This window comes from Budorcas taxicolor, chromosome 20, assembly GCF_023091745.1.
Source record: "Budorcas taxicolor isolate Tak-1 chromosome 20, Takin1.1, whole genome shotgun sequence".
In the NCBI taxonomy this organism is placed as follows: Eukaryota; Metazoa; Chordata; class Mammalia; order Artiodactyla; family Bovidae; genus Budorcas; species Budorcas taxicolor.
Window position 1 is genome coordinate 14,110,812 of NC_068929.1, and position 27,864 is coordinate 14,138,675.

Here is a 27,864-nt window from a genome sequence, read left to right on the forward strand (position 1 = left end):
GCAAGTAATAGTGAAGACAGTTGATTTACAATAACGTCAGTACTCTAGTTATCATTCTTCTAGGGAAAAAGAACTAAGAGGGCATGTTAAGAAAATCAGTAGTCATCTCTAATATCTAGTAAAGGTATAATGCACTTAAAAGCTGACACACTTCTTAAGTTCTCATTCCAGGAAAGGATTTTGACAAAAGAAAATTAAAAGAAGGACATACTATCCAGGTTTATGCAAGTACTTCAGAATTTTTCATACAGAAGCAATCTAAATAGCACTATTATACATTCTCCAGTTACAAATTTACAGGTGTAATACCAGATACTTTCAGAAAATAAAAATTTTAAGTGCAAAATGAGGATTTTTATTCATTACAAGATAACCACTATACTTGATAAATTTCCTATCAGTGTGGTAGGTATTTTGACAAAGTCAGTATCCATAAGCCATACAATTTAAAATTTCCTAATTTTCATTGAATCAGGACATGGTAAATTAACAATACCCAAACATGGAGACTATAACTTAAGACTTTTGCTGCAAAGAGGGCACCGAGGATTCTGCAGAACTTCACAGTCAGAACTAAAAAATAAACCACAGTTCTGGTTAGATGCCCAGATTCATTACCCACACTAACAAGAGGATATGTAAGATCTATACTCTCATTTTAGTACAGTAAAATTTTTAATGTTTTAAAGTCATTTGTATTTATTTTATGAGTTGTCTTTGTCCTTAGCTTGTTTATGTTGAAGATCTTCAGCATTTTTTAAAACTATGTGAGTGATCTGAGTATATATATATATTTTTAATGTAAAATTTTGTGGCATTTTGTTACCATTGTTAGTTTGCACAATTATTTTCCAAATATTTTTATTTATTTATTCTTTTGGCTGTACCACGTAGGATCCTAGTTCCCCTCCCGGGGAAGCGTCCCCTGCAGTGGAAGCTCGGAGTTTAACCACCAGACTGCCAGGGAAGTCCCTGCACAATGGTATCTGTTACATAGACGTTTGTAATCATTATGAAGTCACATGTACTGGTTTTCCCTTTTGTAATTTTTTGACATTGATTTTGGACTATGCTGTGAGTACACTTAACGTTTATTTTGGAATACTCTGTGAGTAAAGGAAAAAGATTAAATAGTAGCATATACTTTAATACCCATAGTTCCAATCTGAAATGTACAAGTTGGGCAGACTCACTTTGCTCTACGTGGCATATTGCTTTGGTCACTTTATTCACTACTGAGCCTGAAAGTCCCTTTCAGAAAAGAGACTATTATACTTTATTTGCCGTTATTTCTCCTTTCCTCTGTAACACAGGAAGCATTTAATTTGGTAAGTAAAAGTATTATAGTTGTAAGAACTTTTAATTGCATATTGATGATAAATTTACTAAAAATAGGTTAATACTTAAATTATATAAGACGAATAGGGTTGCCTACTTGGCAAATGTTCATCAAACTTTAAATATAACAAGTTTTTAGGGACATATTTTCCAAAAATGATGTACAGGAGTTAAGAATGAAATAGGGGAGGGCTCAGGTAAAGCATGAAGGAGATGTTTGCAGGGATTGATCAGTTCTGTATCTTTGACTATGGCGATGGTTAAACAAATCTAAACACACAAATACACACACAAACATATACACATGAGTGTATGTAAAACTGGTGAAATCTGAATACTGTCTATGGGTTGTACCGATGTCAGCTTCCTGGTTTCGACAGTGTACTTGAGCTGGTAAGAAGCTACTGCTGACACTGAGTGAAGCCACAAGGACCTCTCTGTACTGTATTTGCAGCTTCCTAGGCTTCCCAGGTGGCTCAGTGGTAAAGAATCTGCAGTTCAGGAGACACAGGAGATGTGGGTTCAATCCCTGGGTCAGGAAGATCCCTTGGAGGAGGAAGTGGCAACCCACTCCAGTATTCTTGCCTGGAAAATTCCATGGACACAGCAGCCTGGCAGGCTGCAGCCCATGGGGTCTTGAAAAGTCAGACACGACTGAGTACACACACACACATGCAGGAATTTATAATGATTTAAAAATAAACAGTAAAAAATAGAACACTTATGAGAACAATTTATAATTAGCAAAAAGTCTCTGCATTCTTTTAAATGGGAAAGGATATACTATTTTATTGCCTTCCAATATTTTACTTGTATACTTTCAATTTTCAAATAACGGAAAATTCTACCTTTGCTGGTCCTCCTCCAGAACTAGTGAACAAAACACTGAGCAGTGAGATGACAACAATATCACTGTGCTCGAATAGCAGCAAGGTCCTACAAAAATAAAACACCGTAATTCATGAAGTATGTCTGATCTTTATCAGGAGGCAGGAATTCAACCGGATTAAGGGAGAAGAAAATACATCTTCCCCCTTGATTTCATAAACCATTATGGAAAAAATAAACATGCACAGCTGCCTTGGAAAACATTCTGGCATTATGTATCTTAGAAGGCTGTAACTACAAATATCTAATAATGCTACTTGTAGGATTATATCATACATATTTCTTATATACATGTACCAGGAAACACTTATAAGATACCAGCACTGTTTGCAATATCCCTAAGCTGGAAACAACCAAACTACTCACTGAAGATAGAATGGGTAATATAATATAGAGTGTATCCATTCAAAGGACTATTATACAGTGGAAAAAATGGAGGAAATTCTACAAATATACACAAATTCTAAGAAATACAGAATTGTATACTTTACAAGTGCTGCAGACTGAATGTTTGTGTCCCTCCCTGCCTGGTAGGCTACAGTCTATGGGGTTGCAAAGAGTCAGACATGACTGAGCGATTTCACTTCACTTCACTTCCCTGCCCCAAGGTTAAACTCAATCCCCAACATGACGGTATTAGGACGTAAGGAACACCTTTGAGAGGTGCTTAAGGTTATGAGGGTGAAACCCTCATAAATGAGATTAAAGCTTTATGAAAGAGACCAAAGGGAGAGGCCTTGCCCCTTCTGCTATGTCAGGTTACAGTGAAGAAACAAGACGGCTTTCCATGAACCAGGAAGAGGTCTCTCATCACACATCGAATCACCTGTACCTTGATCCTGGCCTTCCTGGCCTCCAGAATCATAAGAAACAAATGTGCATTTTTTTTAAAGTCACCCAGCCCATGGTATTTCTGTTACAGCAGCCCAAATGGACTGAGACAAAAAGAGCAAATTGTATGGTATATGAATTATATTTCAAAAAACAACATAAAACTGAAAGAACTATATATACATATATATACACACACACTACATGCATCAAAATGAGCAAATCTCAAACATAACACTACATGTAAAAAGTATGCTGCACAAAAGTACATGCAATGTAATTCTGTTCATATCAAGTAAAAAATCTGCAAAAAAGAAATACTGGTTACATCCAATGGTAGCCAGAGACAGGGATTTAATCAGGACGGGGATTCACAAGGCACCAGAGGAACTGGTAAGGTTTTATTTGGGGGAACACATGAATGTTCATATTTATTTAGATTTATTGTTTTATATGTATGAAATATTAAAAAATTATTGCCAGCTGAAGGGAGCTTATAGGATCTACAGATCTTGAGCTTCTCATTAAGAAAATTTTAATTTTTCCTCTTTACTCAAAATCTGTAATGAAAACATGGCAGTGATTATTTTAGTTCTGTTAACATTTGGGAAATTACAATAAAAAAAATATCAGCAGAATGACAGTAACTTGAAATAATATAGGCTGTGAAACACCAAAGAAGTCTATGATCAAGAAGCTGAATGACGATTTTAGTAAAACAATGAGAGGGGCAGCGTTGGCAGAGGAGCTGGTGGTACTGAGGGTTGTAAGGGCAGAAACAGATGACTAAATGAGGAGCCAAGTAAGAATTAACAACGTTCCCCCTTCCTTCCCTGACACTCAGTGATGGTGATTTCGTAACAAACAGACCAAAGGATCACTTCAGGAGGAAGAAATTATCAGTCAGTCATATTTAAGCATAAACTGAAAAGGCTTTCCCCAAGCTGAAAAATTCCAGCCAGCTTTCCCACCACTCTGGGATCCTACTGCTGTCACGGACCGGGATGTGACACTGGGGTTCTATATATTCCTCTTTCAAGAAGTACAGGGTACACAAGCTAAAGGGAGACACACCCAGAGCTCGTTTATTCGCTGGGAGAGAAGAAAAGCCTTTTCACAAAGCAGGTCCCATTAATCACTTTCTACTCTGTCCACTCCATCACCCTGAGTGAATTTGTTTAGAATACCCTTCAGCTTACTCTTTGCTTCTTGTCCCCATATTCTTCCCTCATCAATGGCAGGGTACTTTTTCTTATAATTTTGAGAGAGAGAAACATTAAGACTTATACACAGTTGCACCTGTCATAATTCTTATTAAATTAAGTGGCCCTAAAGCGTTTTGCCCCTTGAACTGACCAATTTATATAAAAGAATCTATATAAACTTAGGGGAATATGAAATCAGAGTTAACTCATCTTAAATCTGATGACTGGCACACTATTTCCAAGACATTTTTTTATAACCATACCTTTCACACATCTTCTGTGGATACTACAGGACTTTCAGAGTTGGAGGAGGGAGCATTTTTAAAAGATTTTGCTCTTCTCCTTATTGGCTGATTTTATTTACCATTTTAGACTTTTCATTTCTAAAATCAGCTGCTAAAAGGGATATAGTCAATGAATAACAAGCCATTTATGCTAAAATTTTTCTGAAACTGTTTGGTGGACTCTAGTAAAATATCTATGACATATCATGAACAATACATTAATGCTATTCAACAAAGAACTAGTCCACAGACTAAACAGGTCCTCAATATATATGTATACTTACTTAGTTGTACCTAATGCTGTCGAAGTGAAAGAAGCATTTGTATAAAACTGACAAAAATATTTGACATTAAAACATAATGGCAAAAAACTAATATTCCAAATGAAGAAATAAGAACACTCAAAACATGCATTTCTATTTACCTTAGTGGTCCACAAAGCGTGAGGCCAAAAAACCACAAGAGTGAAATGATACACCCAGCAACTGCATGTTTAAATATTTTGATCCACTAAAAATGGAAACAAAAAATTATGTTGGCCAGATATCTCAAAATCTTAAACAAAACACACAGGGGAAGATAATGGTAACACAAATATTTTAAAGGCCAAATAATTACGTATTTTGAAATCAAGCAGAAATTATTAAGATGTCTTGACTAAATCTAGATTTGCAAGATACTACGCTGTTTTGCATTTTCTATATTCTTCTCTGGTGCAAGATCCTGAGATCTTTTTCTATAGAGTACAATTTTCTCCATTTTTTACATTAGTTCTCACCAGTTTGCCAGGAACATAAAATGTTTTAGTCTTTAAATTCTTCTCCAGCAGGAATAGTCAATTCTCCAATTATTTGAAAAGGGGGATGGGGAAGTTAACATGGGGTTTAAAAATTAATCCTATTTTAAAAACTGTTCTTGGTCCTCTAAAACAGAGGTACTTAATTTCTTTCGAATAAAAACTCACAGCCCAGGTTTCTAAGTTGTGGTATAAAGCAAACATGTAGTAGGATATAAGTGCTGTCCAAAGAGGTGGTAATGTGAGATGATTACACAGAAGTAGGACACTTCTGGGTATGCATCCTGAACCTCAGATGCTTAAAGAAAATAATAATGATGACAAGGGAGACAGCCAGTATGCACTGCATACTCACTACATGGGTTTTCCCAGGTGGCACTAGTGGTAAAGAATCCGCCTGCCAATGCAGGAGACGTAAGAAATGCAGGCTTGCTCCCTGGGTTGGGAAGATCCCCTGGAGGAGGGCATGGCAACCCACTCCAGTATTCTTCCCTGGAGAATCCCCATGGACAGAGGAGCCTGGCTGGCTACAGTCCACTCGCTGCAGAGTCTGAAGCGACTTAACACTCACAACATGTCCAGCACTGTTTAAAGAACTTCACATGTATTAATCCATTTATTCTTCATAGCTTCATTAGGAAAGCATTATCATCTGCATTTTCAGGTGAGAAACTGAAGGTAAAGAAATTAAGTAACTTACTAAGTAAGAGTTAGTAACTAGAACAGCCATGAGTCTGTCTGACTCCAGGTGCCTTGTTCTTAACCTTTATGCTTCACCTGCTCCCCAGTGACATCTATCCTAGTTTTGTGGGCATGTTAATATGCCTGATTTGTAAATCTTTTCAAAATATGGATCGTGTATTAAAGGAAATAATTATATGCATGCTTGAGACATTTTCTACCCTATACTACATTTTTAAATACTTCATTATCTTAGCACTTTATAGTTTACTCTTAAAGCCTCAGTTCTGAAAAGCTAAGTCAAGAGCAAGTTAACTCTAGAAATGTTCTGTTGTGCACTTAAAATCATTCAATAAGTAACCCTAATCAAGGAAAGAACAGTGCCTCCTGGTCTACCGCTAGGACAAAAGGATTCTGCAAAAGACTTACCTGGCGTTTGGTAATACTTTTCCCAGAAGAAAAAGGCTTTTGAAACAAAACCATAAAAAATGCAGTCCTGTGAATATTGAAATATTAACAAATTAATATTAATTAATCTTATATACAAGGTATGGTTTAAAGTAAAGACACTTAAATATACGAGAACTTGAAGGGTATGTTAGCCTCTAAAGAAATTATACTAGAGAACACCACTTATTTTAATAAGGCTTCTGCCACGATGTCTTGGGAACTCTTCTTTCTTTTGTAATGGCCTTCAAAACCCAGTTTACAAGCCACAAAAGAACTCTTGATATTTTTTTATACTCTGAAATAGCAAAGAAAATAATTCCTACCTTCTCAAAAATTTAGTAATAACAAGTCTTGAAATAGAACTGAAAAAGTACTAATTATATACCCTACCTTTCACATACCCCAAATAGTTATTAAAAATACATATAACTGGTGCTTAAAATTTCCTAGTCAAGAATCACTTTTCATTATTACTAAAATTATACTGCCAGGAGTGTAACAAACTCTTATTAATACAGAGGTTGGTCACCATCAGTCCCAAGGTCCTGAGAACTTTTAGAGAAAATTTCTTACTACATGCAGAATAATGTAAAAGGTATACTGTAAGCGGGCCCTTCCCTGGTGGCTCAGATAGTAAGGAGTCTGCCTGCAATGCAGGAGACCCAGGTTAGACTGCTGGGTCAGGAAGATCCTCTGGAGAAGGAAATGGCAACCCACTGCAGTATTCTTGCCTGGAAAATCCCATAGACGGAGGAGCCTGGCAGGCTACAGTCCATGAGGTTGCAGAGTCAGACATGACTGAGTGACGAACACTTTTACTTTCTTTTTAAGCCTATCCTATATTACGAAGGGACATATAGTGAACACAGACCAGTGTGGTGCAACTTGGAGAATGAGGAACATCTGTGCCCAGACAAGGCTCAGGTGACATTCCATGCCAGCTGGAAGGTTACACTACCCCAGTAGGATGGTCTGGGAATCCCTAGGGCCCCTGAGGCCCCTTTAGCGAGCTGTGAGATCACACTATTTTTAAAGAAGTATTTAGATATTATTTACTCTTTTCACTCTTATTCTCTCAGGGCTGTACAGGAGAGCTTTTCAGAAGCTAGTTCATGTGGGTTACTGCAACTGTAAGCAGTTGAATGCTGACTGTAACCGACTGAATGCTGACTCAGATGTGGGAATCCAGCTGTGTTCTATTAAGCCAGACATTAAATTTGCAAACACTGCATTCAGTTCAGTTCAGTTGCTCAGTCGTGTCCAACTCTTTGTGACCCCGTGGACTGCACCACGCCAGGCCTCCCTGTCCATCACCAACTCCCGGAGTTTACCCAAACTCATGTCCATTGAGTTGGTGATGCCATCCAACAATCTCATTCTCTGTCATCCACTTCTCCTCCTGCCCTCAATCTTTCCCAGCATCAAGGTTTTTTCAAATGAGTCAGCTCTTCGTATCAGGTGGCCAAAGTACTGGAGTTTCAGCTTCAACATCAGTCCTTCCAGTGAACACCCCGGACTGATCTCCTTTAGGATGGACTAGTTGGATCTCCTTGCAGTCCAAGGGACTCTCAAGAGTCTTCTCCAACACCACAGTTCAAAACCATCAATTCTTTGGCTGTCAGCTTTCTTTACAGTCCAACTCTCATGTCCATACATGACTACTGGAAAAACCATAGATTTGACTAGATGGACCTTTGTTGGGAAAGTAATGGCTCTTCAAAGAAAAATGTCTTTTCAATATGCTATCTAGGTTGGTCATAACTTTTCTTCCAAGGAGTGTCTTTTAATTTCATGGCTGCAGTCACCATCTGCAGTGATTTTGGAGCCCCAAAAAATTAAGTCTGACACTGTTTCCACTGTTGCCCCATCTTATTTCCCATGAAATGATGGGACCAGATGCCATGATCTTAGTTTTCTGAATGTTGAGCTTTAAGCCAATTTTTTTACTCTCCCGTTTCACTTTCATCAAGAGGCTCTTTAGTTCTTCTTCACTTTCTGCCATATGGGTGGTGTCATCTGCATATCTGAGGTTATTGATATTTCTCCCGGCAATCTTGATTCCAGCTTGTGCTTCTTCCAGTCCAGCGTTTCTCAGGATGTACTCTGCATAGAAGTTTAATACGAAGTGTGACAATATACAGCCTTGTTGTACTCCTTTTCCTATTTGGAACCAATCTGTTGTTCCATGTCCAGTTCTAACTGTTGCTTCCTGACCTGCATACAGATTTCTCAAGAGGCAGGTCAGGTGGTCTGGTATTCCCATCTCTTTCAGAATTTTCCACAGTTTATTGTCATTCACACAGTCAAAGGCTTTGGCATAGTCAATAGAGCAGAAATAGATGTTTTTCTGGAACTCTGTTGCTTTTTCGATGATCCAGCGTATGTTGGCAATTTGATCTCTGGTTCCTCAGCATTTTCTAAATCCAGCTTGAACATCTGGAAGTTCATGGTTCACATATTGCTAAAGCCTGGCTTGGAGAATTTTGAGCATTACTTTACTAGCGTGTGAGATGAGTGGAATTATGTAGTAGTTTGAGCATTCTTTGGCATTGCCTTTCTTTGGGATTGGAATGAAAACTGACCTTTTTCAGTCCTGTGGCCACTGCTAAGTTTTCCAAATTTGCTGGCATATTGAGTGCAGAATTTTCACAGCATCATCTTTTAGGATTTGAAATAGCTCAACTGTAATTCCATTACCTCCACTAGCTTTGTTTGTATTGTTGCTTCCTAAGGCCCACTTGACTTCACATTCCAGGATGTCTGGCTCTAGGTGAGTGATCACACCATCATGATTATCTGGGTTGTGAAGACCTTTTTTGTACAGTTCTTCTGTGTATTCTTGCCACCTCTTAATATCTTCTGTTTCTGTTAGGTCCATACCATTTCTGTCCTTTATTGAGCCCATCTCTGCATGAAATGTTCCCTTGGTATCTCTAATTCTCTTGAAGAGATCTCTAGTCTTTCCCATTCTGTTGTTTTCCTCTATTTCTTTGCACTGATCACTGAGGAAGGCTTTCTTATCTCTCCTTGCTATTCTTTGGAACTCTGCGTCCAAATGGATATATCTTTCCTTTTCTCCTTTGCCTTTTGCTTCTCTTCTTTTCACAGCTATTTGTAAGGCCTCCTCAGCCAGCCATTTTGCTTTTTTGCATTTCTTTTTCTTGGGGATGGTCTTGTTCCCTGTCTCCTGTACAATGTCATGAATCTCAGTCCATAGCTCTTCAGGCACTCTATCAGGTCTAGTCCCTTAAATCTATTTGTCACTTCCACTCTGCATAAAGGATTTGAATTAGGTCATACCTGAATGATCTAGTGGTTTTCCCTACATTCTTCAATTTAAGTCTGAATTTGGCAATAAGGAGTTCATGATCTGAGTCACAGTCAGCTCCCGGTCTTGTTTTTGCTGACTGTATAGAGCTTCTCCATCCTTGGCTGCAAAGAATATAATCAATCTGATTTCCGTGTTGGCCATCTGGTGATTTCCATGTGTAGAGTCTTCTCTTGTGTTGTTGGAAGAGGTATTTGCTATGACCAGTGCGTTCTCTTGGCGAAACTCTATAGCCTTTGCCCTGCTTCATTCCGCATTCCAAGGCCAAATTTGCCTGTTACTTTCGGTGTTCCTTGACTTCCTACTTTTGCATTCCAGGCCCCTATAATGAAAACGACATCTTTTTTGGGGTGTTAGTTGTAGCAGGTCTTGTAGGTCTTCATAGAACTGTTCAACTTCAGCTTCTTCAGCGTTACTGGTTGGGGCATAGGCTTGGATTATCGTGATATTGAATGGTTTGCCTTGGAAACAAAGAGATCATTCTGTCGTTTTTGAGACTGCATCCAAGTATTGCATTTTGGACTCTTTTGTTGACAATGATGGCTACTCCATTTCTTCTAAGGGATTCCTGCCCACAGTAGTAGGTATAATGGTCATCTGAGTTAAATTCACCCATTCCAGTCCATTTTAGTTCGCTGATTCCTAGAATGTCGACATTCACTCTTGCCATCTCCTGTTTGACCACTTCCAATTTGCCTTGATTCATGGAACTAACATTCCAGGTTCCTATGCAATATTGCTCTTTACAGCATCGGACCTTGCTTCTATCACCAGTCACATCCACAACTGGGTGTTTTTGCTTTGGCTCCGTCCCTTCATTCTTTCTGGAGTTATTTCTCCACTGATCTTCAGTAGCATATTGGGCACTTACCAACTTGGAGAGTTCATCTTTCAGTGTCCTATCTTTCTGCCTTTTCATACTGTTCATGGGGTTCTCAAGACAAGAATACTGAAGTGGCTTATCCAGTGGACCACATTTTGTCAGAGCTCTCCACCATGACCCGCCTGTCTTAGGTGGCCCTATATGGTATGGCTTAGTTTCACTGTGTTAGACAAGGCTGTGGTCTATGTGATCAGACCGGCTAGTTGTCTGTGATTGTGGTTTCAGTCTGTCTGCCCTCTGATGCCCTCTCTCAGCGCCTACTGTCTTACTGGGGTTTCTCTTACCTTGGTTGTGGGGTATCTCTTCACACATTAACACAAACTAAAGTAAAAGCTGATGTTTTGGCAAGCTAATAGAGTGTGACAAATTCTTTTTTAAATCCAGCCTGTTATCTCTAACCTTAGGTAGTCTATCTTTAAAATACATACATACATATATATATATATATATCAAGCACTTTTCAGGAGGAATAAAATGCACAAAATATTTTATGTAAAACTTCCTAAAGATACTCAGTTAACACAGAATTTTCAGAGACATTAAAAAACATTAAGAAAAAAAGAACTGTACACACTCACCCAAGTTTTAATATAAAAATGAACTGAACAATGTGAACTACTTTTAGGAGATCATATGATTCAAAAAGTCCAACAGCCTTCAGAAATTTAGTGAAACACAGTAACACAATATATTTTGTTAATCTGAAAAATAAAAACAGAAACAAGTTTCAGTTATCAATGAAATCACAAGGAACTCTGAAATCTTTTTCTTGTCATACAATAGAGGTCATTATAAAAACCATAAATATAAACAAAAGATGAAACAAACAAAAACTCAACTCACCCCCCTGTGATAACTACTACTAACACTGGTATATATACTTTCAGATTCTTTTCATGTACATGAATGTATTATGTATAGTACAGTCTATTTAAAAAAAAAAGGCAAACTAAAAATAAACATTTTTGATTTCCTGAGTCACCTTGACTACTTTATAACGCACTTTTTAAAGAATTACTCCAAACAAAGAGAATAAAAACAGAAACCAAACTCTGTCATGAAATGAGACGATAATACAGGAAGGGAGAGGATGACAAACGCCTGATGTTTTCCTCTCCTCTGCTTCGTTAAGTGGCTGCAGCAGTCATAGTTGAAGTCAAGTGACCTGACCTACAGTCTTGAAAAGGCTTAGGAATGTGAAGCACCTCAGAAAGGGTGTGGAGAAGGGAATGGAAACCCACTCCAGTATTCTTGCTTGGAGAACCCCATGGACTGGGGGTTTATAGTCCATGGGGCTGCAAAGACTTGGACACAACTGAGTGACTAACACACACACACACACACACTAGAAATGTGCCAAGTAGTCTGGTCTCCAGAATCCCACCCAGCACAGCTAGGCAACCATTTTCCCTCAATGAGGACAGAACAAGTGAAGTTCAGCCTCTGGAGAGGTCTAGATAAAAAGCAAATGGAAAAAAAAAGGATGACGTGTTGGACTAAAACCACAGAGATTAAAAGGAAGTTTCCCGTCTTTACCCCAACACACCTGTCTTCCCTCAGTTAGCTCTAACATCCTAACTGTCAGACTTCAATCTCCCAGCAGGAGAACCCTTCTCTGGGAAGCCCATCAGGGGACAAGCCCTACGCAAGTCTTCTAACTAGATTTTTAGGCCTCACTCAAATATGAAAAGCCAAATCTGGATAATTGATCATTTATGATAAGTCTATAACGACAGACCAAACTAAAATAACAAAGAAATTTAAAAGATACAGAGAGCATAGAGAATAGTAGAGAACATCAAAGAACTATATATTCTCGGACAAGAAAGAACAGTGCATCCAATGAAAACCTGGTGCTGCGATAAAAAGAAAGGGAAAAGGAACTCCTGAAAGAGCAATCAGAAAACAGTGAAGAAATTGTCTGTTTTCCAGCTTAGTAGAACTGACTCGTGTGAAAAGGCCCTGAAGCTGGGAAAGATTGAAGGTGGGAGGAGAAGAGGACGACAGAGGATGAGATGGTTGGATGGCATCACTGACTCAATGGACATGAGTTTGAGTAAACTCCGGGAGTTGGTGATGGACAGGGAGGCCAGTCCATGGGGTTGCAGAGTCGGACACAACTTGGCGGCTAACTGAACTGAACTGAGTCTTCTTTGATCATATACCTAGTATTTAAAAAAAAAAAAAGCACCTGAAACCCATTATTTATCTAGATATTACAAACATGTACTACTACATTGATATTATTATATGTTATAAAACACACAAATTAGAAATGAAAAAGAATGAGATAAAAATTTGAGAAATTCTAATAGATCGTCTTCACAAGTCACCCAGGAGACTATCTGCCAAGTTTACGTCTAACAGGAGTTAATACATTAAAAAGGAGGTACAGGGGATGTGCAAAGCAGCACAGCAGAGGAAGAAGTCTCTACCCATGGGAGGAAAATACAAGAAAGCAGACACAGAAGTTTAAAGGGAACCTTAGTCATTCAAATAGTAGAGCTAAAATAGTTTGATTTGCAATGATACCAATGTACATAGGATGGTCTAAAAAATCATTGAGTGTGAATCATTAAGTCTCATGGTACTAAATCAACAAACAGTAATCTGCTTAAGAAGACATCAAAATATATACTTTTGGAAATTTTAATGCAACTGTGAAAATATATTTCAGTCCTTAAAAGAATGAATCTCAACAATTCTACCATCTTCACTGTCTGACAGCTCATTTTCTGTTTTAGACCAAATAACATTAAAGAAAATCAGATTGAGAACAAAATGGTTTTTCTTTTCATGAACATAATCTGCGGGACCTTTTTATTGGTGCCATTTGGGAATTTTAACTATGTGATAATTATCACCAATAAGCTAATAAAAACATTATGCAGAATGATGTAACTCAAATCTTAAAGCACAGAGGTTCCTACTTAATCTACCTATGAAAGTGAAGTCGCTCAGTCATGTCCGACTCTGCGACCCATGGACTGTAGCCCACCAAGGCAAGAATACTGGAGTGGGTTGCCATTTCCTTCTCCAGGGGATCTTCCCAACCCAGGGATCGAACCCAGGTCTCCCACGTTGCAGGCAGATGCTTTAACCTCTGCACCACCAGGGAAGCCCAATCTACTTATAGAATAGTATAAATATTGAAATTTCTGTTTAAAAGATCAAGCAGATTTTCTGGGGTGATAAAAACGGCCTACAGCCTGATTGTGCTCAAAAGATGAATAGGCATTTGCGAAAAATGCAAACTGATACCTTTAAAATCTACGCATTTTACAGTAATTTATATCTCAATGAGAAAAGGAGTATTGGAGAAAATAATAAAACTAGTGGCTATAACAACTACAAAAAACTGAGTGTATTTTGTTTTTGGATTGTTTGCAGAATGATTGAAAACACAGTACGACATGAAAAATCCATCACATTTCTAGCAATTATGTAGGTATGAAAGTAAATGTATATGCACTAGAAAAAAAAAAACACTAACATTTAAGAGCTGAAAAACACCTTGGAGATTCTCTAGTCCAATTCCTCCCTGTCACAGATTCGGAAGTTGAAGGCCACAGAGTTAGCGAGGGCCCAGCCCTGGACTCTTAAATATGCTCTTTTCCTAGGTCACACAGAAAACCCAAGTTCATCCAGAAGGCTTTGGGGATTCCCATCTTCTAAACCGTTTCCAATTATATATTCAGTGGCCCTCGCAAAGGGTAAAATCATTAAATATTACAAACAAAATGCATATTAAAATCCAAGATTAATGCAGATTTTCTCTATTTAAGCTAGGGCTTCCCTGGTGGCTCAGAGGGTAAAGAGTCTGCCTGCAATGTGGGACACACACAGGTTTGATCCCTGGGTTGGGAAGAACCCCTGGAGAAGGAAATGGTAACCCACTCCAGTATTCTTGCCTAGAGAATCCCATGGACAGAGGAGCCCAGCGGGCTATAGTCTACCTGGTTGCAGAGTCGGATATGACTGAGCAACTTCACTTAAGCTAGAGAAAAAAGTCAGATTAAAAAAAAAAGAAAAAAGTCAGATAGACTGAAGTAGATTAACTGTATTAATGCTAATGATCATGGCAGCAATTTGTAATTAGTCAATAAAAATACTACTTTTGTTTATTCAGTTCTGTTTATTCTTCTGTTTATTCAGTTCTTAACAAGGGGACTTACATAATATGTGCTTAGCAAATGCTTCCTAAATGAAAGAATGCTAACTCTACTGTTAACATTTGTGTGATACAGTGATGTCCAGCATAGCAATACAGATAGCACAGTAATACAGTACATAACTGGCTGTCAAGCTTCTGGCAATTTAAACTGTCATCCACTCAGGCATGAATTCAGAATGAGGGAAGAGAGAGGGAAGCTCAAGCCTCAAGCACTTCACTCCTTCAGCTCTTAACGATATGTAAAAATAAGGCAGCAGGATAGAAGCAAGGGCACAAAGAACGACACTGTCAACAAGACAGGGAGGATAAACAAGACACCAGAAAAAACCGACGGACGTACATTAAAAACCCCGGCAATCTGGGGATTCCTGATGCCAGCAAAGAGCCTTGTACAGCCCTCAGGGAGCTGTGAAGCCATTTTTCAAATATTCCCTGCTCACTTACTATGTGCCAGGTGTCACTGGAGTCCAATGAGACCAGTCTGACAGGTTGGTTTCAGGTACGACAGCCTTCCCTCCTCCTGATAGAAGGGCCTGATGCACCTGGAACTAGTTCTGCATTCTTTCTGACTTCAAAGGAGGACTTTTATCTAAAATTTATCTTAAAATGTTATCAAAGTCTTAACATTCTTTAAAAAATGACATCCGTTTGATAATAAGCCTGAATATGAGGGCCATACTTGGAATGGCAGAGAGCAAAGGCCAAGAATCTGCTCCTAGATGGTACTGCTGAGGGGCTGAACCAACACTGGCAGCCTCTGGCGTCTTTTATGTGAGAAGAATATATCTGTATTTGTTTAAAGCTCTCTTAGTTTGGTTACTTACAATTAAATGCATTTCTAGGTGCTATCCAAGAAACTTGTAATAGGGGCCCTCCCTTCAAGGAGTTTGAGGTCTAAAGAAGACAGGCAAGAAACAAGTGTTTATGTGACCCAGGTTAATTAGCAGAGATCTAAAGGAATAGATGTGGAAGCAACTAATTGCAACTAGGGAAACAAAAGTAGTCTTCAGAGTCTCAGTTGTGTGTGTGTATTAAAGACTAAGTAGAAAAAATAAACAACCCAATCAAAAAATGTGGGTTTGATCCCTGGTAGGGGAACTAAGATCCCACATCCCGTGGAACAACTAAGCCCAAGAGCCACAACTAGAGAGTCTGTGTGCTGCAACGGGGCTTCCCAGGTGGCACGGTGGCAAAGAATGCAGGAGACACAGGAGACCTGAGTTCCATCCCTGGGTTGGGAAGATCCCCTGGAGCAGGAAATGGTAACCCACTCCAATGTTCTTGCCTGGAAAATTCCATGGACAGAGGAGCCTGATGGGCTATAGTCCATGCAGTCAGTCAGATACAATCAAGTCTTGTCATCAAGAAAAAGGTAAACTACTAGACTTGTTTTAAGATGAGGGAATACGTAAAATTATTTCTAAATAATTTTTCTTAAAATTGCTGACAAAACTTAAAAATGTGGCACTTTAGCGGCAGGATTCAGCCATACGGAACATTGAACATGGTATTTCTTTGGGAAAATATTTGGCTGCGTGCATCTGAGTTTCAGCATGAGGGATCTTTCGTTGCAGCACATGGACTCTTTAGTTGTGCCACACAGTCTTAGTTGCTCCCAGGCATGTGGGATCTTAGTTCCCCGACCAGGGACTGAACCCACATCCCTGCACTGCAAGGTGGATTCTTACCCACTGGACCACCAGGGAAGTCCCTATAATACTTGCTACTCTCTAATTGTGGTGCTTGGGCTTCTAATTGCGGTGGTTTCTCTTGTTGTGGAGCTTGGGCTCTAGGGTGAGTGGGCTTCAGTACTTGCAGTTCCCCAGCTCTGGAGCACAGGCTCAACAGTTGTGGCTCAAGGACGTAGTTGCTCTGGAGCATGTGAGATCTTTCTGGATCAGGGATTGAACCTGTGTCCCCTGCACTGGCAGGCAAGTTTTTATCACTGAGCCAACAAGGATGCTTTTCCTTTTTAATTAAAAAACAAAAACAAAAACAAAAAAACAGATTGTGAAAGGAATTCCTGAGTAGTTGCTTGTTATCAACATTTTAAATAAAACCATTCCTAATTTTCTGCTCACAGGTGCCCAACTGGGTACATCCTTCCAAACCTTTTCCTTTGCATCTCCATGTATGGACAAGCATGTATTTTAGATACATTCATGTATTTACCACTGTACACATATTTTGATATTTTTATGATTTTTCATGTAATATATATTGAAGATTTGTTGTCATTATTAATTAGGAAAACTATTTTAATATTTAGCTGAAAGGTAGATACTTTGATTTTTAAAGTGTCAACTAATGAAGACTTCCTGTGGGGCTAACAACAAAACACTAGCTAAGGCCAGGTAACCATATACTATTAATAATAATAAGCACATAATCCCTAGTTCACATTGCAAAGGGAAACATATACCAAGAGGGAAAATTTTCAGGGGTGAGGAAGGGAGGCTTTTAAATGAGGGCAGTGGCTTCTGAGCCACTCACTGATCCTTCAGGCAACTTATCGGGATCCAATCCACCTTCAGTTTAGTTCAGTCGCTCAGTTGTGTCCGACTCTGCAACTCCATGAATCGCAGCACGCCAGGCCTCCCTGTCCATCACCAACTCCTGGAGTTCACTCAAACTCACGTCCATCGAGTCTGTGATGCCACCCAACCATCTCATCCTCTGTCGTCCCCTTCTCCTCCTGCCCCCAATCCCTCCCAGCATCAGAGTCTCTTCCAATGAGTCAACTCTTCGCATGAGGTGGCCAAAGTACTGGAGCTTCAGCTTTAGCATCATTCCTTCCAAAGGAATCCCAGGGCTGATCTCCTTCAGAATGGACTGGTTGGATCTGCTGGCAGTCCAGGGAACTCTCAAGAGTCTTCTCCAACACGACAGTTCAAAAGCATCAATTCTTCGGCGCTCAGCCTTCTTCACAGTCCAACTGTCACATCCATACATGACCACAGGAAAAACCATAGCCTTGACTAGACGGACCTTTGTTGGGAAAGTAATGTCTCTGCTTTTCAATATGCTATCCAGGTTGGTCATAGCTTTTCTTCCAAGGAGTAAGCATCTTTTAATTTCATGGCTGCAGTCACCATCTGCAGTGATTTTAGAGCCCCCCAAAATAAAGTCTGACACTGTTTCCACTGTTTCCCCATCTATTTCCCATGAAGTGATGGGACCAGATGCCATGATCTTTGTTTTCTGAATGTTGAGCTTTAACCCAACTTTTTCACTCTCCTCTTTCACTTTCATCAGGAGGCTTTTTAGTTCCTCTTCACTTTCTGCCATAAGGGTGGTGTCATCTGTATATCTGAGGTTATTGATATTTCTCTTGGCAATCTTGATTCCAGCTTGTGCTTCTTCCAGCCCAGCGTTTCTCATGATGTTCTCTGCATATAAGCTAAATAAGCAGGGTGACACTATACAGCCTTGACGTACTCCTTTTCCTATTTGGAACCAGTCTGTTGTTCCATGTCCAGTTCTAACTGTTGCTTCCTGATCTGCATATAGGTTTCTCAAGAGGCAGGTCAGGTTCCTGACTTGTAAATCATTATCTGCCATTAACTAGCCTCATCTAAGGTATCACTGGTATTTCCTGTGAAGGGTTAGAAAAAAACTCATTCTTCAAATCTGAAATTACTGAAATCCGAGTTTGGATTCAAACATGCCTTTTGGGCTTTGCCCACTGTAGCAGCTCGCAGTTAAAATGACAGAATCAGTGTATGTACTTCTATTTTGATTCATTCAACAAATATTTAAGTGTCTACTATGTAGAGGGCAGTATAAATGAAGTTTGGGGGCTTCACTAGTGGCTCAGTGGTAAAGAATTTGCCTGCAATGCAGGAGACATTCAATAATTATCAATCAATGCAGTAATTATAAATCGATTCAATAATTATCAGTCTGTGCAGGAGACATGGGTTTGAACCATTATTGAATCCAATAATTATCAATCAATCCAATAATTATCAATTAATGCAGGAGACACGGGTTTGAACCCTGGTCTGGGAAGATCCCATATGCTGGGACCAACTAACTAAGCAACTCGCTCAGTGGTTGTGCCACAACAGTATTGAGTCTGTGCTCTAGAGCCAGGGAGTCACCACTACTGAAGCCTGCGCACCCCCTGCAGCCTGAGCTCCACAAGAGAAGCCACCACAATAAGCCTTCACACTGAAACCAGTGAGTAGTCCCTGCTCTCTGCAACTAGAGAAAAGTCTGCACAGCCAAGAGGACCCAGCACAGCCAAAAATAAATAAATAAAAAGGAAGCTTCTAGCTTAAAAAAAAAAAAAAAGAAGTCTGAGGAACTGACTCCCAGTTCAGTTACTAGGTATGTGGCCTGAGAAAAATTATTTTTCTATGTCCCAGTTTCCTGATCTGTGAGACAAGGACATAACTAATGAGTCTGCAGTGCTGTTGTAAGACTTAAGTGAAATGCTGCATGCAAAGTCCCTGGAACATAGGAAGTGCTTAACAAATGTTGGCTGTCACCCTCTGCTCTTTCCTGCCAAGAGGATTTATTGAAGCCAACATAGAAACATGTAAAACAATTCATATTTGTGAATTCAGGCATAAAAACATCCACAAAGAATCTGTCAATTAGCTTTTGTTGCAGATTATAATCAGAATTTGATTTTCAGTCTATATAAAGAAAAATTCTTTCAACCTGGAATCTATTCAAAATTCAACCAGTCCTGATTTGAATTTGATTCTGTAATGAACTATTTAAAAAAAAATATTTATTTTTATGTATTTGGCTGCTCCAGGTCTCCGTTATGGCACTCATGATCTCCAGTCTTCCTGACAGCATGTGGGGGTCTTTTAGTTGTGGCATCTGGGCATCTAGTTCCCTGATTAGGGATCAGCCCTGGGCCTCCTGCCCTTGGGAGCAAGAATACTGGAGTGGCTAGCCATTTCCTTCTCCAGGGGATCTTCCCCACCTGGGGACTGAACCCACATTTCCTGCAATGGCAGGTGCAAACTTTTTTTTCTGAACTACTTAAGAGTAAGTTACATGTATTATGCTCCTCTACCCCTAATTACTTGTATTCCTAAACCCATGAACATTCTCTTCTGAAATCAGAGTTATAAACTATAGGAAATTTAACATGAATGTACTTTAATCTATCATCTACAAGTCCACTTTTATCAACTGACCCAGTACTATCCTTTACTACATTTTCTCCAGTATTAAATCTACACCAGAATTGCCTATTGCATTTAGCTGTCACATCTCAGTAAATAATACTTGATATGATGTTTTTTTTTGAGCTTTCCTGGTGGCTCAGTCAGTAAAGAAACCACCTGCAATGCTGGAGACCCAGGTTTGATCCCTGGATCAGGAAGACCTTTCGGAAAAGGAACTGGCAACCCACTACAGTATTCTTGCCTGGGAAATCCCATGGACAGAGGAGCCTGGAGCTGGTTAGTCCATGGGGTTGCAAAAGAGTTGGGACACGACTTAGCAACTAAACCACCACAACCATGTTTTTATTTTACAAAAACGAGCTGTTCAAAATAGATCAGAAAATTAAACTTGTACTACAAAAAAAGCAGCTGATTTAAGTTGCTCAGCGTTTCACAAAAAAAGTAATTTTAGTAATGCTATTTATTTATACAGTTCCAAAGAATTCAGCAAAGCAATCTTCCAGTCTCAAAGGAGATATCCAAGAACAAGAAACACCTAACTTCATTAACCTTATTAAATACAAAGGCGATGAAAATCAGGTTCAATCAAACTGTTGAGCCGTATTTCGTGCATCCTGCGACACTACCTCAGATATTAGCACAGGTCCATAAAGACAAGCTGGAAAGTGGTCACTGTACTGACTTACCTTTCAGGCGTTCGTGGGAACATTACAGGGAGGGAGGGAAAGGGAAATTTTTCCTTTTCACTCTATGAATTTCTGTACTGTTTGAACTTTTTGACAGTGCGCACGCATTTCTTATTTAATGATAAAACAAAATAGGCGAAGAAAGGAAAAGAAAAACTAGAGGGCGGGCTGGATTCTTAATGTGCGGGGTTATAACCTGAACCTCAAAGTTCACCTGTTTGCACTTTGATTTCCTCGCCTGAAGAGATGATGGTGACCCTTCCTTTAAAAGGTCAGAAAGGTTAAATATCACCAAACTACTATTTGAGGGAGGAGCAGCCAACAGAAATTCTTCTGACAGGTGAGAAAAACCTCTCACGTGAACTGGCCAGCAGTTCTAAGGTTAACGGACCGCTCTGAACACCAGAAACTCAGGCGGAACCTTCCCGGGTCCTAGAGCATTTATCCCGCAGCGGGGAACGGCGGAGCCAATGAGAGCTGCCGCGGGAGCGCGGACTGCACCGAGGCGGGCGCTCCGGGCTCTCGGCCGCCGGGCCCCGCGTGCACCGGGGAGGATCCGGGCAGCGGCCGGGCGGGCGCAGGGAGAGCGCGGCTCCGGAAGCGGGAGCCCGATCGGTCCCTTACCGAGCGCTGGGCACATCCACCGGCCCGAGGCCGCTGCCGCCGTGGCCGGCTAGCACGTCCCCGCCGTATTTCTCCTCCATCCCGGGGGTCAGGAGCCGCCGCCGCCGCCGCTACCCCCGCGGCGGGGTCTCCTCATGTCTCTCCGCTCCGCGGAACAGCGGGCGCGGGCGCGTCACGCCCCCATGGCAACGGCCCCGTCAGGTCTCCGCAGGCCAGATGGCCGCCGCCGCCGCTATCCCCGGCTCACAAGCACGCGTGCGTGGGGACTAGGCCACGGACAGTTCCGGGGGCGCCGGCTTTCCCGGAGGCTCACCGGAGCGGACGGCACCAGGCCACGTCATCAGGCCCAGCAGCCCTCACGCTCGGAGCGGGAGGGCCCGGTCCTGCGCCTGCGCACTGCACAACACTCCCCATCCCCATCCCCTCCCCAAGGCTCCTCCTACCGCGGGGCTTTGAATGGAGTTCTCGCCCCCCGCATCTGCCCCTCCAGTTGATGAAGCCTGAGCACATGCCTGTCCCTGCAGCGCCACCTATGGGCCGTAAGAACTACAACGAGTTCTGCTGCGGAGAGAGGAGACAGAAAATGCCTCTCTTGTGATGAAATATTGATAGACTAGAATTTCTTTTAAATTCTGATTTTAAAGCTTGTTACTTAATCCTGGCACATCAGTAAACCTGGGTAGGTAGGACCAGGCTTTATTAGGGTTATTTTTCTGTTGCTAAAAAGTTAAGAAAATGGGCTTCAGTGCCTGTCTGTCTTTGAATGTCAACTCTGCCACTTACTGTGTCAGTTGGCCTCCGTACCTCAGTTTTCTTATCTGCAAAGCAAGAATAGTAATATCTATGTCATAGGGTTGTTGGGAGGATTGTAAGTGTTAATACGTGGTGTCTGTAACAGCGAATGGTCTATAGTAATCAAATGTTAGCTATTATTTATAGGGAAATTTGAGGCCTGGGATATGGAGATAAAAATGGGGTTTTTGAGCAGTGTAAATTATGATTAGTTTACAATGTTCCACTTAATTCAAATATATTAATATATAGTCTTAGAAACATTTTAGAGAATGAGGAGTCACAGTCTCTGCCTTCTGGGACTTCATAATCTATTGTGGAAAATATTTAGCAATTTGAGAGTAAGACCTGGTTGGCAACATTCCACCTTAAACGCACAAATGCTAAGGGTTCCCAAAAAAGGTATAATAGGGGTGTAACCAGAGAAGACTCACGGATAGAAGCTGATCTGGAACCTGAGTTTTGGATATGTGAGAAAAACACTGTGGGAAGATAGGTGCTAAGTGTAGAACAAAGAAGGCATGAACTTTCCTTTTAATTTTTATTTATTTGTTTGCTTGTTTATTTATGGCCGTGCTGGGTCTTCACTGCTGCGCAGACTTTTCTCTCGTTGGGGAGAGCAGGGGCTGTTCTCTGGTTGCAGTGAACCGGCTTCTCATTGCAGCGGCCTCTCATTGCTTAGCATGGGCTCTAGGGTGCGAGGGGAAGGCATGAACTGTAAAAGCTAAGGATGCATATTTTCCCATTTGAGGCAAAGAAGAGAGCAAAGATACAATACTCCATCAGTGAATTGGGTTTTAAATTCAGGATGTTTGTTTATTGAATTTGTACAAAAACATCCATGTCTTTTACCTGAGTTAGGTGATAGTCATTGACTCAGAGTGGAGTAGATCAGGTGAAGCTGAACAGAGAATGACTTTCTTGCTTCACTTTCTTGAAGTGACACTTTTTGTAGCATTTTTTTTCTTGTAGCAATTTCTTTGCAGAATTGTTATTTTCTAATCCAGATGGCAGTGTTAACAACTAGCTATCCTGTTTTTCTAGAGCTGATTCCATTCCTTTGGAGTTCAGAGAACTAGGTAAAATGACATGTATACGTTAAGATTAATTTTTATCCCAAGTGGAGCTTGAATTCAGTTGATATTTGATTTGGTTAGAATTAGGACACTTTTCTTTTAGGCTGATATGTTTCCTGTTTTTTTTTTTTTTTTTCTGTAGTGGAAGGAAAAGCGACTCTCTTTTCTTTCCTCCTACTCACTTCTCAGCCCAGTCCAACCTGGCTTCTACGTTCACCATTCCTTTGAAGCAGCTCTCTCATGGGTATTTTTGAGCTACATATTACCTTACCTCTCTATAACTTTCAACATAGTTGATCTCTCCCTCTTTCTGGAAATATTCTCTTTCCTTGGTTTCCAGAGCCCCACATTTGGTTGTCAACGGAAGTTCATGTTCTCCCAAACTCATGATCTCGCCACTAAACCTGATCCTCTGTTGTTTCCCCCGCATTGAACGGCACCATTTACTTAGTTTAGTAAGCCAAAAACTCAGGTATCATCCTTAACACCTCCCCTTCCTTACGGTCTGTATCCAACATCGAAGTCGTGTCATTTTTTACCTTCTCAGTATTTCTTGAATCAATCCAAAATTTTCCATCCTCATCGCCATTATAATGACCGTGGTGTTTTATTTAGACGGCTACAATAACCCCCTTACTAGTCTTTCCAAGTTCTCTTCCTTTTCTACAGTCTTGTTTTCCACGTTCTGCCACAGTAATACAATCTCTTCCAGTTGCAAATCTCATTATGCACTGCCCCACCCGACTCTATGCTCCAGCCTTCCAGTGGCTTCCCATTACTCTTTTCTTAAAGATTTTATTTATTTATTTTGACTGTGCTGTGTCTTTGTTGCATCATGCAGGCTTTCTCTGGTTGCAGTGAGTGGGGGCTACTCTGTTGCAGTACACAGGCTTCTCATTGCAGTGGCTTCTCTTGTTGTGGAGCACAGGCTCCAGGCACCTAAGCTTCAGTAGCTGTGGTACATGGGCTTAGTTGCCCCGAGGTATGCGGGATCTTCCTGGACCGGGGGTGGAACTAATGTCCTCTGCGTTGGCAGACGGATTCCTATCCATTGTGACTTTCTATCCCTCTTAACACAAGCTCAGTGGTAAAGAATCTATCTGCCTACCAACGCAGGAGACCCAGGTTCGGGTTCAGTCTCCGGGTCGGGAAGATCCTCTGGGGGAGGAAATGGCAATCCACTCCAGTATTCTTGCCTGGAAAATTCCAAGGACAGAGGAGCCTGGCGGGCTACAGTCCATGGGGTTTCAAAGAATTGGACACAACTGAGCACACAGGGTTTAAGACAAAATCAAACCATTAATGTGGCCAGCAACATCCTGTATGGGCTTGCCCTAATCTATCTATTCAGCTTTATCTCATTTCAAGCTGCCTTCTACTCTCAGGATCCCAGTCATCAATTGTGCTGTTTATTTTCTAATATAAGACTTTTCTCAGACCAGTTTTCATGTGTAGAATGCACCCCATCTCAACCTTTGATTGCTAAGATCCTACTCATTCTTTTTGCTTCAGGTTGAGTTTCTCTAGGAAACAGACTCTGAGAGATGGAGTTTAGTGTGCCAGATACTTTTTAAGGAGTGCTTTTGGGACCAACAGCTGTAAAGGGGAGGGAAAGGAAACAGCTGGGTAGGAGAAGTTGAGAAGTGGTCCACACCAGCAAAAGCCACAGTAAACCTCATGGACGCATCTGGAGCTAAAATGGTTCTTGAGAAATACGTTACAGTTTTTTTTTTTTCCCGAATAAAGTCTTTTGTAGGTTCAAGATTCATCCAGGATCATGAATTGCATTTAACTGTCATGTCTCATTAGTTTTATTTTATCTGGAACAGTGCCTGGTCTCTCCTTTTTTTCGTGACCTTGACATTTTTGAAGTGAATGGGACAGTTACTTTGCAGAATGTCTGTCAGTTTGCGTTTGCCTGATGTTTCCTCACGATTGGATTTTAGGTATGCGTTTTTGGCAGGAATCGCACAGAAGTGATTCTGTATTCCTCTTGCTGCATTACATCAGAAGGGACATGATGCTGATTTGTCTCATGAACTGGTAAAAAGTTAACTTTTATCATTTCATAAGAAGACATCTGCTAGGTTTTCAGTGTAATGTTATTGAATGAGTGTTTTGCCTGGAGATACTTTGAGACCATGTTAAAATTCTGTTTCTGATCACACTTTCAGTCATTTGTATTAGTATCCATTTTGTTCCTCGATCAAAACAGTTTTTACTATAAAGTTTGCTACATGCTAATCATCTGTTCCATCATCTTGTCTACATTTATTATTTGACCTTCTACTGTAAGGTAAAAATTTCCTGTACCGCCCCCAATGTATCCATCTTAGTACTGTTAAGTTCATGGGTTCCTGTTTTATTAAATGAATTATAATCCATTGCTGTGACTCTTTTGATGCTAAATTGTCCCAAATTAAGCCACTGGTTTTTGTACAGTTCTGAAATATTCCTATCAATCTTTCAGAATTTCCATATTTTTTGGTATAAGAGGTTCCAAATTTATTACATACTTTCCCTAATTTAGCTCTGGAATTAGCCATTCCTCCAAGGAACTCTGGTTCCTTTTGAGGAGAGTGGTATTTAGAAACTGCGGTCTGTACGGGGCTTCCCTGGCAGTCCTGTAGACTCAGTGCTTCTACTGCAGGGGGCACGGGTTCCATCCCTGGTTGGGTAACTAAGATTCAGTATGTCGTGGCCAAAAACAGAAACCAAGGTGTGACATGATTCCAAAGAAAGAGGTAAATGCCATATGATATCACTTACATGTTGAATCTAAAATACAACATAAACAAACCTATCCGTGAAACAGAAACAGGGTCACATGGTGAATACGTCCATAGTCGCCACGGGGGATGAGGGAGGGAGAGGGATGGATCAGGAGTTTGGGATTAGCAGATGCAAAGTAGTATATATAGAATGGATAAACATAAGGTCCTACTGTACAGCACATAGAACTGTATTCTAAATCCTGCAATAAACTGTAATGAAAAAGAATATAAAAAAGAATATATATTTTATATATTCTCTCTATATAGAATATATGGGCTTCCCAGGGGCTGCGGTGGTAAAGAATCGACCTACAATGCAAGAAACCCAGGTTTGATCCCTAGGTTGGAAAGATACCCTGGAAGAGGAAATGGCAACCCACTCCAGTATTCCTGCCCGGGAAATCTCATGGACAGAGAAACTTAGTGGACTACAGTCCATGGGGTTGGAAAGAGTCAGACATGACTGAGCGTGCATGCAAAAATAGAATATATGTGTGTGTATACACATATATCTGAGTCATCTTACAATAGTAATTAACACAGTATTACAAATCCACTATACTTCAATAAAACAAAGACCGAGGTCTGGGTGTTCGGTATCGCGTTGCTGCTGGTGCACTCATCGCTGGTTTGAATTCTCAGTGGACAGAGTTAGGAATTATGTATGTACATATGTACACAACTAGGTGTGTGTTTTTGTACCTAAGTATATTTTTCTATTTATCATACACCAGAAACCAAAAGTTCATACCGATACTTCCAAGTGCAAGCTAATTTTAGATGTTTTTATCCTAGACTTTCCCCTTTCTATGTCTGTATCTCTCTTCCCTGAGGGTAAAAAAACCTGGCTCCCAAAAAAGATTATGTAAACTGTCCAAAATTATATAACGGGTAAGGCAAGACTCCCCACTAACTGGGCAAAGTGCACCCTAGGGTCAGCTGTTTGGCTCCTCTCTTCTGCTTGCACGAGTGACGATTGTTCCAGTGATGTAAGCGAGCCCGATGCCGGGAGGGCCTCTTTTGTAAGCCACCTCTAGGAATCTGGACCAAAGAATATGGCAGCCATCGTCCTGCGGAGCAAATTAGTGGCTGCTTCCTTCCTTCTAATGGTACTTGTTGAGTGCTCACTTTGTGTAGGTCCAATTCTAGGTACTTGTTGGTTTCCCTGAAGCAAACTCTGAAATGAGGATTTGTGGAAGTGTTCCCAGGAAAAACTGGTAGGAGTGTGGGAAGGTGGGACAGGAAAGAAAGATGAGCAGGAAGTGAGAGCAGGTTCACTTCCCCTGGGGAGCTTGGATATTGTGAAGGCCCCACTTCAGAGAGTCCTGGTTGGGGTAAGGTGTCTTAGTCCACCTGCACCGCAGTAACAAAACACTGTAAACTCAGTGGTTTTATAAATAAACAATGGAATTTACTTCTCACAGTTCTGGAGGCTGGGATTTTCACGATCAAGGTGCTGGCAGATTTGGTATCTGGTGAAAGCCATACTCCCAGTTTATAGGCAGTGTGTTTTCACTGTGCCCTCAAGTGGTGGAAGGAGGGAGTAACTCTCTAGGGTCCTTTTTACAAGGATATTAATCCAAATCATGACCTAATAACTTCCCTAAAGCCCACCTCTCAATTCCGTCACCTTGGGGTTTAGGAGTTCAGTGTGTGCATTCTGAGGGAGACACAACATTGAGACCATAGTATATAGGAATGAGGATATTTCAGGAGTAGTTCACCGACAAAGAGAGGAAGGTGCTGACTGGTTGTTAGGAGTCCTCCTGGCATGTGTAAGGATAGGAAAGGGATCAAGGGGGCATGGGCAAGGGACTTATTGATGATAATGTCCACTGCAAGACTACAAATATTTTGATCATTTCCCACATTATATGGTCTACCTTTTCAAGGTTGAAATCAGA

The 27,864-nt window shown here is 40.6% G+C and overlaps 1 protein-coding gene across 1 annotated transcript in view; it reads right to left on the reverse strand.

The window, feature by feature from the left end:
- The window catches only part of SLC30A5 (solute carrier family 30 member 5), a 32,709-nt gene extending 11,311 nt beyond the window's left edge, over positions 1–21,398 (reverse strand). The window contains exons 1-5 of the mRNA XM_052659176.1: positions 21,319–21,398; positions 11,263–11,385; positions 6,453–6,519; positions 4,971–5,056; positions 2,187–2,274 (exon numbers count right to left, since the gene is read on the reverse strand). Coding sequence (XP_052515136.1) covers positions 2,187–2,274; positions 4,971–5,056; positions 6,453–6,519; positions 11,263–11,385; positions 21,319–21,398 — 444 coding nt within the window. The remainder of the gene's footprint in view (positions 1–2,186; positions 2,275–4,970; positions 5,057–6,452; positions 6,520–11,262; positions 11,386–21,318) is intronic.
- Positions 21,399–27,864: the final 6,466 nt, after the last annotated feature.